The sequence below is a fragment of the Microsporum canis genome, genomic scaffold (assembly GCF_000151145.1).
Source record: "Microsporum canis CBS 113480 supercont1.9 genomic scaffold, whole genome shotgun sequence".
Lineage (NCBI taxonomy): Eukaryota > Fungi > Ascomycota > Eurotiomycetes > Onygenales > Arthrodermataceae > Microsporum > Microsporum canis.
The window spans coordinates 443,403-456,855 of NW_003299161.1; the positions used below are offsets into that span (position 1 = coordinate 443,403).

The window sequence follows — 13,453 nt, forward strand, 5'->3', positions numbered from 1 at the left end:
CACGGGACACGGCGTCGAACGGGTGCTCGACATCTTCTCTGCGCCGCCGCTGGCCCAGCTCGAGCGGGCGGACCTCGAGTGCGAGTTTGGAGACCCGTCGCGGAACCTCAGCTCCCCGGACACCCAGAGCCTGGTATACACCCTCTTAAAGGCCCATGTCCTGGCGCTGACAGAGCCCGCGGGAGCCTGCTCCGTACCGTCCATCAGCTCGCTGCTCGACCTGGAGGAGAGGCTGGCGGCCAAGAAGGAGGACCCGTCCGTGGGCCTTTCGGCGCTGCTCGGCCAGGGGGGCAGCCTGGTCGGGGCCCTGCAGAGCACAGTAGGCAGACGGCGGCTGTTCGTGACGAGGGATCGCTTTCTGGGCCTGGGGCCTGCCGGCATGGCGGAGGGCGACGAGGTATGGGTCTTGCCCGGGGCCGGGGCGGCCTTTGTGCTGAGGAAGACGGTAGGCCTACAGTACAAGTTCATCGGGGAGTCGTATGTACACGGTGTAATGGACGGCGAGGCGGCGGATGGAAGAGAAGATGAGGTGAAAAGGATCTCGTTGATATAAAGCAGCATATAACATATAACTCATACATTTGGAGACCTCTATATCAACTTTGTAGGCTATAAACCGGAGCAAGTAGCAGGGCTAAACCAGTATTCCCCAATCCATCACTCATGTCCGCTGCCATCCTCCTTTGAGGCCTTGCGGAACATGGATCGGATGTCCTTGCTCGGGCCGGCCTTCTCTTTGGCCTTGTCAAACATGGCTTGATGTTTTGCTCGCTCTTCCTCCCCTTCAGCCGCCAGCCTAGCCTCCAGGGCAAGGAACTCTTCGCCCTCGGGATCCATGCCGATAAGACTCTCCAGCAGCTTTATCTCCGCGGCCCAGACAGACTTATCTTCAACCGTCTTCTTGCCTTTGGCACTTCCCCCTGGACCTTCCACAGGCCGGTCGATCGGGGTCTCCAAGACCATGGGCATCCCTTCCACCCTCTTGTCGTTCATCAGGTTGTGGAATGCCCTCAGTCCCAGGAATCCTGTGCCGATGTTGGCATGGAGGTCTCGCTTGCTGCCCAGGGGCGTTTTCGAATCGTTCAAATGCCACGCCCGCAAGAACCTAAGGCCAACGGTTTCGTCAAACTCCGTCATGAACCTTTCCCAGCCAGCGGGGGTGCGCAGGTCGTACCCTGCAGCGAAGCTGTGGCATGTGTCGACGCAGACGCCGAGTCGAGGATGGTACGACTCCGGAATCAGGGCGAACAGATCGCGGAAGTGAGACAGTGGGCCGCCAATGGTGGTGCCGTGGCCACACATTGTCTCGAGCACCGGGATGACCGTCTCTGTCGCGTCAAGAGCGGATATGAGAGCTTTGGCTAGGCGAGAGAGCGAAGACTCAAGGGACGTCTTATTCGTTGCCCCTGGACTAGGATGAAGTTAGGCTACCGTCACAGGCGGCCAGGCCAAGGAAAAGCAGCTTACTGGAAGTTGTATAGCTTGATACCAAGGGCCTCACAGCGGCGCAGGTCGTCTAAAAACGAGTCATACGCTACTTTCGCCTTGGCTGGATCCTCCTGGGCTAGATTCACAAGGTACGAGCCATGCGGCAGGATGTGTCTGACGGTTTAGTTCTTGAGCCCCAAACAGAAGGGTAGCTGGGGACATACTTTGCAGCATCGTAGTTGTTGTCGATACATGCTCTCCTGAACCGGTCTCTGTGCTCTTCCTGGAGCGGAGGATTATCCCACTTCCTCTGGGACTTTAAAAATAGTGCAAAAGCATTTCCACTGGGAGAGATAGTCAGCAACTGTTTAGGAGTACACTAACGATTGAAGTGGTATACTCACCCGATGTGAATGCTGTTTGGAATGGAGTTCTGGACGCCTATGGCATATTCATCTTAGCCTAGATAACCAACAGGGTGAATGCTTCCCCCAAGGACTCTTGAACACACCTTTTGCCGCACTAACATGAGCTCCCACGAACATCCGAAGCCCGGTAGCTCGGGATGCTAGGGGTGCCATCTCTGCGGATGTATCTTCCTTGGTCTTTCGTCTGCTCTGGGCTGTATCTTTCGTGATCACGGCCTCTGCTTCTTCCTCCTCCTGCTCGTCTTCAGGCTTGATCTTTTCTACCCTGCCTTCTTTCCCGCTCTTTGATACTTTGTTCTGGGCTGAGGTGTCTGTATCTTTAGAGTCTCCTTCAGCCTCAGACCGTATTTGCGGGTTGTTGGAGTCCTTCTTTGGCCTCTTGGCCGGCGAGGCTTGATTCACACCTGGCCCTCTTTTTCTTCCTGACTTTGCTGTCTGTTGGGTATCATCCGCCGCTGTCGAGGTAGTCTTGACCTCAGGATTCCTCCGTGTTGACCGGGTGGACGGCATCGTCAGAGGGTTTCTTTTCCCACAGCCAGCGGGGGCAATGTTGCTATCAGGACAAGGTATCAGCACCCTCAGAACACCTCACCGGCACCAGAATGTCTTCTTCGAACGTTCATGCTCGACTTTGCTTTCGGTCTCTTCGCGAGCGTCGTTTTGATATCTGATATCACGTGACATGTTCCCCGGCCAACCGCGACTTTTCATCAAAAGGAAGCAAAAAAAAGGAGAAATAAAAAAAAACATCGACTTCAGGATTAAAAGGCGTTTAGACGCTGTTATCGGACGGAGAGCCCTTGAATGAGGACAAAAGGAAGCCTGTTTGTGACTGTCACGATCGTTTGATCCGTCTCTACGCCTGATTCCAGCACAACAGCCACGGTTTTATCGAGATGGCACGACCGGCCAACGACCTTGTCGACTTTGATCTCATCGAGACGCAGAAAGAGAATATCCAGTCGCTGCCCAGTGGGAGGTCGGCAAAGGCGCTGGCAGCAGTGTTCTCCCCTCGACCGTTAAACCAGGGCGCTGGATCACCAGGATTGGACGAAACAAGGACACTGAACGATGCGGTTCGGCGTGAATACGAGGCTGAACTGGAGTCCATTGCAGAATCAGACGATCCTCTCGATATATACGACAGATATGTGAAATGGACGCTGGACGCATATCCATCTGCGCAAGCAACTCCGCAGTCGGGCTTGCTCCCATTACTAGAACGCGCAACAAACGCATTTTTAAGCTCAGCCCACTACAAGAATGATCCACGATATCTGCGGCTCTGGCTACATTATATACAGCTCTTCTCAGACTCTCCCAGAGAGACGTTTGCCTTTTTAGCACGGCATGGTGTTGGCGCGCACCTGGCACTCTTTTATGAGGAGTTTGCTTCATGGTTGGAGCGAGACGGGAGGGTGTCACAGGCCGAAGAAGTATATAAGATGGGCATCGAGAAGGAAGCCAGGCCGATCGAACGACTCTTTAGAAAGTTTGGGGAGTTTCAGAAGCGGATGGAGCAGAGACCAAGCGGTTCAGGTGGTCCCTCGTCTCCTGCACTCCCCACCGTACGGCCAGCTCTGGCAGCCAAGTTCGACCCCTTTGCATCATCCGCAGCGAGTCAGGACCCTCAAGCTGCGCCTGCGGGTCGAGGTGGAGGCGGAAAGGCTACCCGCAGTGGTAAGCCAAAAATGGCGATATTCTCTGATGCAAATGCGGGAGATGACGCCCTGAAGACGAGCTCTGGTCCAGGCACGAAAGGATGGGACAGCATCGGATCACTAAAGGACCGTAGGAAAGAAAACACGATCGAGCCGACGCCGTGGGCTGGGCAGACTTTGAAGGCCGGGAAGAAGCCTGCAGCAACCCAGAAAATGGCCGTATTTAAAGATGAGGTGAGCTCAAAATTTGACTTTCCTTTTCAACCCTTTTGATATATGATGTTTATATTTACGGTCATAGGACTAATTGCTGGCATAAACGTCTTTTCGGCTTTCTGTTTTGTTTATAAATTCAGTCATCGTCACAACATAGATCAAAACCAATGCAAGCAATCAATAATAATAAAGAAAGAGTCGACCCCCGAACCGGAAAAATTGAACGTGTTGTCGTTAACCTTGAAGCCATATATCCAGATCCAAACAACCCCGCCCTTGAGATGAGTCTTGACGAGCTCAGGGCAGCCAGTCGTGGCTGGATGAGTAAAGATTGGGCCAGACAAAGAAAAGCACCGTTGAGAGAGATACCACAGAATGAAGTCTCAGGCAAAGACCCGCATATGAATGAAAATGACTATGGCTCAGACAAACATCTATCTGTGGCTCTGCAGGAGAAACTACAGATTCATGATGAGACTGTCCGTGACCACAAAGCCGCAAGAGTCAAGAAGCTCAAGGTTAAAGAAGTAAAAGCAGAAACCCAGATAGGTAGGGTACCAGTTCCAGCAGTTTATTTGTTCTATAGTAGACCACTAACATGAACTATAGTCAAAACAAATCTTGATTCACCTACGGGACCAAGGATAAAAAAGAGAGGGTCCACTGAACCAACAATGACATTCCACACTAAGGCAGCCACAGATGAAATATATGGTATATTCAACCAGCCATTGAAATCTGAACTTCAGCTTGCCAAGGACCTAGACAGTGTCTATGGAAGTGATTATGAAGACGATGACTGTGCCAGCGCGGGAGAAAGCACTGCTACAGGTGGCATATCTGCTCCAGGCAGTGAATTTGGAGATGAGGAGACCAGTGCTTTTGAAGCAACCAGAGCTAGCGTTGGAGCTGATGGGTTAGGGGACCAAACAGAAGGGGATTATACTAGTGTCAGCGAATGGACTGAATTTTCTCCTGAACAGCACATACCAAAGCCGGGAACAATAACACCAACTGATGAAGAGGACGGCGAGAGTCATGATGCGTTAGGAACACTTCCTACTCCTCGGCAAGGGGATCGCATCGCTCACCAGGATGAAAACTTTGTCCTTGTCCCACCAGAGGACTATAATCCTCCCAGGGGCCCGTATCGAGATGCTTTTGTAGCCGCCCAAAATCGACTCCCTTTTATGACACCAATCGTCGAACACACTGAAACTTCTCTCGCTTCGACTGTGTTCAAGAGCAAACACTACATGAGTGCGAAAACACCTTCCAAGGGGTCTAAATTCGTGGTATCGGCGAAAACTCCTGCAGTCCCGGAAATTGACGATCTCCTTTTGGAGAGCCCATTTGGTAAATTCGCAGACCAGGGCGATACGGACTTTGACTATACCATTGGCGACGGATCTCCGAGCAAAATGGCTGGAAAGTTCAAGTCTCCGAGAAACTCGCTTAAGCGTGGCATGGCTCTACCTCGTGTGATCATAGAGGACGCGCAGTGCAATCCCATCGAATTTGCTGTGAGGGAGAGGATCATTAACAGCATACACCCTCCTCTGCGAGCGTATCCTGGCTATCATGACCATACTGCTCAAGTAGGTGGGAATGCCGCCGAGATAAAGAAGTATCTCAAAACATTGGCAAAGCCATCCAAAGCCAATGGAGGCGAGAAGCAGTTCACAATACCACCAATCATCTGCCTTTCAGGAGCTTCCAGGAGCTATGCGGTAAAGAGGGAGCTTGGAGAAGGTGGCTTTGCTCCCGTTTATCTGGCAGAAAGCGTCGATTCCCCGGATACCTTTTCTGACTCTGAACAAGAAAATCTACCACCTAACAAAAGCTCCAGTTGGGCCTGTGGGAACAGGTCAGTCCTCAGAGATATTGAGCGAAAGCCCCTGGAAGCTCTCAAGGTTGAGTCTGACCCGCCGTCTGCCTGGGAGTTCTACATGCTCCAGACAGCCAGAAACCGCATCGAGAATTCCTCTCATTATCGACGGGCGAAGGATAGCATTGTACAATGTCATGAAATGCACCTCTTCAAGGACGAATCGATTCTCGTCGAAGACTATCTGAACCAGGGCACATTGCTTGACCTCATTAACATCAGAACCGAGTCCGCTGGTGGGGTGGCCCCGTCCGACCAGGGGCTCGAGGAAGTGGTGATCATGTTCTTTGCAGTAGAATTGTTCCGTACAGTGGAAGCTCTCCATTCCTGTGGGATTCTCCACGGTGATATAAAGGCAGACAACTGCCTGGTTCGGCTGACCGAGTCTACCTCTGCAACGGCAATTCCTTCACCTCGAAGTGGCTCGCTCCTTGATGACGATGATGGCGTCCGCCCTGAGGACGGAAACGTCGAATACTCTCCGTCTGGACTATACGGATGGAAAAACAAAGGCCTGACACTGATTGACTTTGGCCGGGGTATCGACATGCGTGTCTTCAAGCCAGAGGTCCAGTTCGTCGCTGATTGGAAAGTTGGACAGCACGAGTGCGCTGAAATGCGTGAGTGCCGACCTTGGACGTACCAGGTAGATCTGTACGGCCTGGCGGGAACGATATACATCATGCTTTTCGGCAAGTATATGGAGGTGTCTCAAGTGACGGAGAGAACTAGCAATGGGCCCGGATCTCCCAGCATTGTTGGAAACGGCCATGGTCTGGGAGCGCAGAAGACCTACAGAATCAAGGAATCCCTCAAGAGGTACTGGGAACGTGAGATCTGGGCTGACGTATTCGATTTACTTCTTAACCCCTTGAGCCCCAAGTGGGCGGAAATTGAACGCAACGCACGAGAGACTGCTTCGCCTGATACCGAGGCTACCGACGAGCAGCCTGCGTTCCCAGTCGTCAACTCCATGAGGCTGGTGCGGGAGAAGATGGAGGCCTGGCTGGTTGCCAACGCCGGCCGCAAGGGGCTGCAGAATCACCTTGATAACTTGGAGCAGCTTATTGCGCGCAAACGAGGGAAACGCGATGCTTAATTTGGGCTGGACTTTTTCATTTCACCTACATATTTTTTTTCTCTCTTTCTCTTTTTTTGGCCTGGTGTTTTGATGGCTGATGTTGACGGGTTTCATGGTTCATGACGCGACAGTTATTATGGGCGATGACGGTTACTCCTAACGACTACTTACTGATATACCCCCGTGGATGCTGATTCTATTCTCCCCTTTTTCCTCCTTTCTCTGCCTACCATGTATTAATTCTCGAGTTTCTTCTAGGTGATATGGAGCGAGGATGCACCATGGAGTTTTTGGCCAGAGTATATCAACATTGACGTTTATTCCGAGATACGCAACATAATTCATAATGTCTCTTCTATTCTTCTATTTGTCTACTTGTATATCTCTAGGGTTGCTTCTCCTGATTTGCTATGCTATCCCAACCTTAGAGGCATCCTGATCTCTCTTGATAAACCAAGTATACCAAGTAGCAAACGAGGACAAAGCCCTAGCAAGCGTTCTTTGATATTGAATGCTATTGAACATCGCTGTCGAGTCTTCACTTGGAAAAGGCATCTTCCTGCTTTCTGTCTTCGTAACAAGTTCTTCATCCGGCGGGCTCTTATATGTTTATCTTTTTCTTTTCTCTTCTTCATGCTGAGAACTTGCTTTACCTTAACCTTTGGCTGCTTTTTTGTTTGCGCCTGCTATATAGTTAGGAGGATCTCTCTTCTCCCTTCTCTGTCTGATGAATTTTATTCTGTTTATGTTTATTCCACTTGATGCGAGCCTTGAGTTGATATCGAGATACCATTATAAACGCTGAATGGTTGCAGCTTCGAGGATGACGGTAGGAGAAGAGATACCTACATCTGCCCAACTTGCTGCAGAAAAGGAGCTGTCTCCTTTGGCTGTTGAGCCTGAGCTATGGTCTACGGACAGCTCGTCAACAGTAGATGTACCCAGACCTTCGACTCTGGGCATCGAAGACCGGGATGCTGGCAGAGCAATAGGGCAGGACAAGGACAGTGGAGACCAGGGAGACAAGCAGCGAGGTGCCAGGGAAGATGAAATAGAAGTCGAGAATAAAGAAGAAGAAGAAGAAGAAGAAGAGAGAGCTGCTGTGTTGCCTCCACGGCCTGATATTCCGCCGCCATGGGCATGGAGATGCCACAAGTGTCACAGTTACTACGCCCTCGGGGTGACGAACCGATGCCTGGCAGACGGACACTACTACTGCTACGGCCTTGCCCAAGGCAGCAGACACTGGGAACGCAAGAAGAGGCAGACCCAGGGAGAGAAGAAGCTGGGAACTCCGTGCGGGTCTTCATTTGACTACGCTGGCTGGGAGAACATGAGCGAATGGCAGAGAGCGGTCCGGCGGGAAAAGGGTATCAGACCGTCTCCAGGATGCTGGCAGGACTGTACGTTCCCTAGCGAATGCCGCCGTAGGAGGCTCTACGGTATCCCTGACCCGTCGATGTTCGAGTTGATCGAGAAGAGCGCTCTATCTGCAGAGAGAGAACCAATACCGGCCCATGTACGTCCTGAGCTCCCCCCTTGCACGGAAGAAGATTCTCATGCCTATGAGAGCTGCGACCATCTTGTCCTTGATTTGCAGTCTTCTTCAGGACAAGAGAAGGCCAGGAAGGCTGATACCATGTTTTGTTTGGTCTAATTGAATTCGTCATATAAGCCTAGATTCGTGCCGCCAGACGGCATACCGGCCCCGGTTCCGGCTCCAGCACCACAGTCCAGCCCAAGGAAGAGGAAAAGAGCTGCAACAGAGCAGCCAACCGATAGACAGCCAAAGAAGAAGACGAAGAAACGCAGCATCTCCGAAATGATCGAACCTATCCGTGGTCCAGCCCGATGATGAACAACCAGCGGCCTCGAGTGGGTATATCAACTTGGAATGCACATATAACCAACGAATCTCTGCACTGAAGAAGGCCATGATCTCCATCATGGGTCTCCACGATGATGCTGCAGCTGATGCTACTGCTACACACCGCGATATGGAGTTGATATCCCTGGAAAGTCCTGGTGATTTTTCCAGCTCATCGACCAGGCCTCGAAACAGTCCCCCAAGTGACACCCGGAATTCCAAATTGGAAAAAGACAGGCATTGATATGTCTAGGCCTGCCCAAGTGTCATCCTGATCTTCACAACAATGGAAGGCGAGAGGGCTGAATGATCATATTCCAACCCTCTTTTACGCACAAATCTGAGACAAGCTCTCACGGGAAAGCTATCACTAGACGCTGCCCTGACATCTCCAGCCAGCGAATCGCAGCTCGTACAGACCGAGGATGAAACGAGTTTTCCTTTCTAGCTGTTGTCCTTGCAACGTCGAGGTTTGCCAGATGTAACATGGACTGGTAACCGCCAAGGTCGTTTCTTTTTCTTCGACTTCATGATGCAAGTCAGCGAGCAAACGGTGGAGTCACCGTAGCATCACATACAACAACAAAAAAAAAGAGAGAGAGAGAGAATGGGTCAGAGAGGGAGAGAGGGAGAAGATGAAGGAGAAGAAGAAAATAAGCTGCATTGGGTGGGAGTTCTGGCGTTGTATTTGTTATATTGGGATATAACATCCTCAATGGACATACTGGTTTGTTCTAATATTACATCGTTGAAAGACCGCTTTTTTAGTTACTGATTGAAATATCCTGCTAGGCGCTTCGGTAGCTGCTTCAAGCTCTGCTACAGTCGGAACCAGCTTGTCATGTCGACTCTTTCGTCCTCTGACGACGAGGAGCATTGTTCCCAAACCATTGACATATTCCTCAAACCGCTGGCCATCGACGATGCTACGCTTTATGAGCTTTCGTACCGCCTGTCGAAGGTCTACCGTACCCTTGCTTTGACGGGAGATGGTCATTTCTTCCCTACCCCCGTAACCAGGTTGCCCAGCGGCAGAGAGATGGGCGTCTACCTTGCCGTCGATGTCGGGGTGACCAACCTAACAGTCGCATTTATTGAGCTGCTAGGCTGCTCGTCAGCTCATCCTCTCTCACACAGTGATAGAACCGTCTCTCAGGCGGTATCAGATCGAAGGGTGCGAAGGACGATCGAGAAGGCATGGCGAATCGAAGAGCGCCTGAAGGAGGATAAGGAAGAAGCTCTCTTTAGCTGGATAGGGAGCTGCATAGCTGAAGTCGTCGCGGATGAGCTTATATCTCATTCTTCGAGCACTCAGTCTCTTCCTCGTGAAATAGAGACTGGTATCTCATTCAGCCTGCCTATCAGGTACGATAGCCATCCACCCCATATATCATGCACAGAATTTCTGAACTGACAAGAAGGGAAACCAAATGGATACAGACAAACTTCGCTGGACGAAGCAACACTTATGCCAATTGGCAAAGGGTTTACTATCAAATCGGACCTTGACCTTCGCAGAGCTGTGCTGGATGGCTATGAGCGTCACTCTCGGCGACAGTACAGGGGAGTACAGCAACCGCATACCAAACGACGCAAGACGTATTCTCTGCCAGACCTCAACATCGTCGCCATCACGAACGACACTGTCGCAACTCTGGTCTCGCTTGCCTACTCGGTCAAGTCGCTGCCCAACACCAGAGTTGCCATGGGCATCGTCGTTGGCACAGGCTGCAATGCTACCATCCCAATGAAATTGCAGGATCTCCATCAAACAAAAGCCCGCCAGATACACTCATATAGCCCAGAGGCAACCGAGGGAGTTATCAGCACCGAGTGGACGCTCCAGGGGACCGAAGGGCCCTTAAAGGAGCTGGCAATAGACACGAAATGGGATGATCAGTTAAACGCCAATTCCGTCAAGCCTGGCTTCCAGCCGTTTGAATATATGACCGGTGGCAGATACATTGGAGAACTCATCCGTATCATCGTCTACGACTACTTTACAACCGTTCTGTCCTACTCCTCCGCTGTCCTTCCTTGTGCTCTCACCAAACCTTACGCCCTAACAACTGACTTTGTCTCCGATGTTATCGCCAGCTCTCGATCAGACTGCGAACTTGCTGCTCGACTGACTCGCAAACTCGTTTCTCCCGTCAAGGATATATGGGTTTGGACGCCAACCTCAGCTTGTATCTTACGGCTCACTGCTGCAGCCGTACAGACTCGTTCCGCTGCCTTAATAGCAGCAGCCTCCGTGGCCCTGCTGGCCTGCAACCACGAAATCCGGCTTGAGTGCCCGCAAAGATGTACATCGTTATCTAAGCTGCAATCTATCGCTGCGCCATATCAGAACCCGCTGCTGCTGCCGATGTTCAGTTCGTCTACAAACTGGCAGCGAGGGCCCGAAGAACTCGTCGTGGCGTACACTGGCGACATCATCCAACACTACCCCAACTTCAAAGCGTTATGTCAGGGCTATATTGACCGCCTGGTAATACGAGCTGGGCCTCAAGAAGGCGGTAAAAGTGTTCTCTTGCGAGAGGCAAGCGACGGATCGATCATCGGAGCCGGTGTTCTGGCGGGAATGATAGCGAGTGCGTGAAGATATTTGCTCTGATCAAGTCAACTCTACAATGAATTGATAGAGGAGGTGGTTTCAAACAATATTCTTCGATTTATATTGACCTCGAGAGAGGTTAGACATGGATTGGGCTCTCCTATCGATATGAACTCCCATCATCCCAGTCACCAATCGAGAAATATTGTTGACAGAATCAACAGCCACTTCTCCATCGAACCAGCTATAGAAACGCAGTATTCACATCAATTTTTTTTTTCGAGGCTCCAAGAGCAGATGGTTTCTCTTTGGGTTCTTTGAGCCTCTCTTTGCCCAAGCTGAAACTGTGGTGGCCGTCGGGCGAGAAAAGGAGCCCTCGCTCTCTCAAATGCCAGAATCCCCGTCAATGGATTAGAGCCGCCTGAACGAATACGTGGAATTTCTCGACGCTCTCAACGCCGTAATTGATGAGGAAACTGTTCTATCCTTCTTTTCCGTCGGTAAAATGCGCATGGGATCGGGATATTTCATGCTCTGATCCGACAAGCTGAGAACCCCCTGTGGTTGCCCGGCAAGGTTCTTCCCTGTCGCATAGCTAACTCGGCCGTCACACTGCTCGATGCTTGTATGTCCATACCTCCATTAAGTAATCTGATATCTCCACTACCCCCCGCTCGCTGGGGAGGAGGGTTGGCTGCTGCATATAATATGTAGATCCCGGTTGTTTGCCGCCGTTGCAGCCGTTATAATCAGATATCTCCAGGCGCGGGGGTTTATATATGGACGGTGTCTTACATACAGATGGATGATGCCGGCAAGGGCCAGGAAAACCGCCTCTTCAACGCCGGGGTTCGTCGATATACCCTCTTGAGCTGTCTCATCTGTCAATCCTCCGTTGGGATCTGAGGTGGTGTGCCAGTTGTCCATCCCTCATGCTCACACGATAGTTGGGGTGAGAAGGAGGATAAGCGGAGCATAGCGACTCTCTTTTCCGGTTTGTCGTTGGGGCGCTCTATAGCTGCAGGCTTTCAGGGATACGCCGGATGTTCGTGGAATGAAAATGCACTCCCAACTTCGAATACGGATCGGGATTGGCGGATCAACTGCATAAGCAATATACCACCTCCATTTTGGTCATCCTGAACCGAACCGTGAGATAACGTATAATAACCTCCCGTTATGCATGTCCAAGGGAGGGGGGTTCTCGACTCGTTGGCTGGGAAAATATCTCCTATCAGGGATGCCGTCGTTCTGGTAAACGGATCAGCTTTGGTCCGAATTGCCATTCATGCAACCCACTTTGCGGGCTGAGCATGTCGACGTCTGGGGAATCCGATAGCCCCAGGCTCAGACTCCGATAGCTCTATATACTGGCGCGAGAAAACCATGAGAATGATACCAGGACGTTCACTTAAGACCGTGTCGCCCGAGAACACTGCATCTTCTCTACCGCAGCATATCCCGGCATGTATGCCCTAATGCTTGGGAGCAGGTAGCTATGGCATGGGTTCCTCGAGGCAATCCTTGGTCCTTTTGCTTCTTTGTGACGTTTGGGCAGGGCCTTCCCAAAGCGGATTGAGAGGATTTCCAGGCCATGTAGATATACCATCCCACACGGCCAAATTGCAGAATCTTTCAAACCCGTCTAACATGGTCTGGGAGTACAGAGAGACAGCACAGCAGCCATCCCAACCATGGCATATTCCATGCACCACGCCCGTACGCGGTGTCCGTCGTTGCAGCTGTCGAGCCTCGAACCGCGAATCTCTTCTATCGATAACCCCCACGGTTCCACTTCCCGCTGCGGTCCCGCCGCATTCCCGCCGCCGCAGCTGAAGGCCCGTGTCCTCTTTTTTTTTTTATCCTGACGGGATTCAGCATTATCATGCACTTCCGACCCAGGCATAGACGTAGATATGCCTTATACCATTGCAACAGCCACACAAGGGCCTGTCGGACGTGGGGGGGGGGGGGGGGTGCGTTCTTCTTGACCGGACGCAACGTCAGGGAAGGTGGAAGGAGGACTTACGTACGCCGCTGGCACAATTGATGCATTTCCCATCTCCCATCAATCACCGGCGATGTATCCCCACCAACTTCCTAAGCGAGGTCCGGCGAGCGTCCCGTCCGTTCTCTTCTCGCTTTCCTGGTCAATGTAGGTAAGTGTCTTGCGTGAGGCTTATGTCTGCTTTTAATGAAGGGCCCTTTTCTGTCAGTAATCTATGACTAGGTATTTTTGCAAATAGAACAAACTTGAATTTGTGATGTACTCTGCTCGCAGAAGACAGTCTATTTTCCCGGCCCGTAAAGATACTTCGCGGTACATT

The 13,453-nt window shown here is 51.4% G+C and overlaps 6 protein-coding genes across 6 annotated transcripts in view; 4 read left to right on the forward strand and 2 right to left on the reverse strand.

The window, feature by feature from the left end:
• MCYG_08634 (uncharacterized protein) overlaps positions 1-553 on the forward strand; it is a gene marked incomplete at both ends in the record, with an annotated part of 1,086 nt that extends 533 nt beyond the window's left edge. The window contains one exon of the mRNA XM_002842757.1: positions 59-553. Coding sequence (XP_002842803.1) covers positions 59-553 — 495 coding nt within the window. The remainder of the gene's footprint in view (positions 1-58) is intronic.
• Positions 554-657: 104 nt separating this feature from the next.
• Positions 658-2,366, reverse strand: MCYG_08635 (DNA lyase; the record flags this gene model as incomplete). The annotated part of the gene is made up of 5 exons (XM_002842758.1): positions 658-1,411; positions 1,468-1,602; positions 1,653-1,738; positions 1,833-1,869; positions 1,972-2,366. The coding sequence occupies 5 exons, from the start codon at positions 2,364-2,366 to the stop codon at positions 658-660; spliced, it is 1,407 nt and encodes a 468-aa protein (XP_002842804.1).
• A 386-nt stretch (positions 2,367-2,752) lies between these two features.
• On the forward strand, positions 2,753-6,720 carry MCYG_08636 (checkpoint serine/threonine-protein kinase bub1; the record flags this gene model as incomplete). Its single annotated transcript, XM_002842759.1, has 4 exons — positions 2,753-3,751; positions 3,874-4,282; positions 4,343-6,585; positions 6,661-6,720. The coding sequence occupies 4 exons, from the start codon at positions 2,753-2,755 to the stop codon at positions 6,718-6,720; spliced, it is 3,711 nt and encodes a 1,236-aa protein (XP_002842805.1).
• Positions 6,721-7,525: 805 nt separating this feature from the next.
• Positions 7,526-8,557, forward strand: MCYG_08637 (conserved hypothetical protein; the record flags this gene model as incomplete). Its single annotated transcript, XM_002842760.1, has 2 exons — positions 7,526-8,343; positions 8,383-8,557. 2 exons carry the CDS (start codon positions 7,526-7,528, stop codon positions 8,555-8,557), a joined length of 993 nt encoding a protein of 330 aa, XP_002842806.1.
• Positions 8,558-9,176: 619 nt separating this feature from the next.
• MCYG_08638 (hexokinase family protein) lies at positions 9,177-11,171 on the forward strand (the record flags this gene model as incomplete). The annotated part of the gene is made up of 3 exons (XM_002842761.1): positions 9,177-9,253; positions 9,362-9,934; positions 10,010-11,171. The coding sequence occupies 3 exons, from the start codon at positions 9,177-9,179 to the stop codon at positions 11,169-11,171; spliced, it is 1,812 nt and encodes a 603-aa protein (XP_002842807.1).
• A 366-nt stretch (positions 11,172-11,537) lies between these two features.
• On the reverse strand, positions 11,538-12,053 carry MCYG_08639 (uncharacterized protein; the record flags this gene model as incomplete). Its single annotated transcript, XM_002842762.1, has 2 exons — positions 11,538-11,748; positions 11,926-12,053. 2 exons carry the CDS (start codon positions 12,051-12,053, stop codon positions 11,538-11,540), a joined length of 339 nt encoding a protein of 112 aa, XP_002842808.1.
• Positions 12,054-13,453: the final 1,400 nt, after the last annotated feature.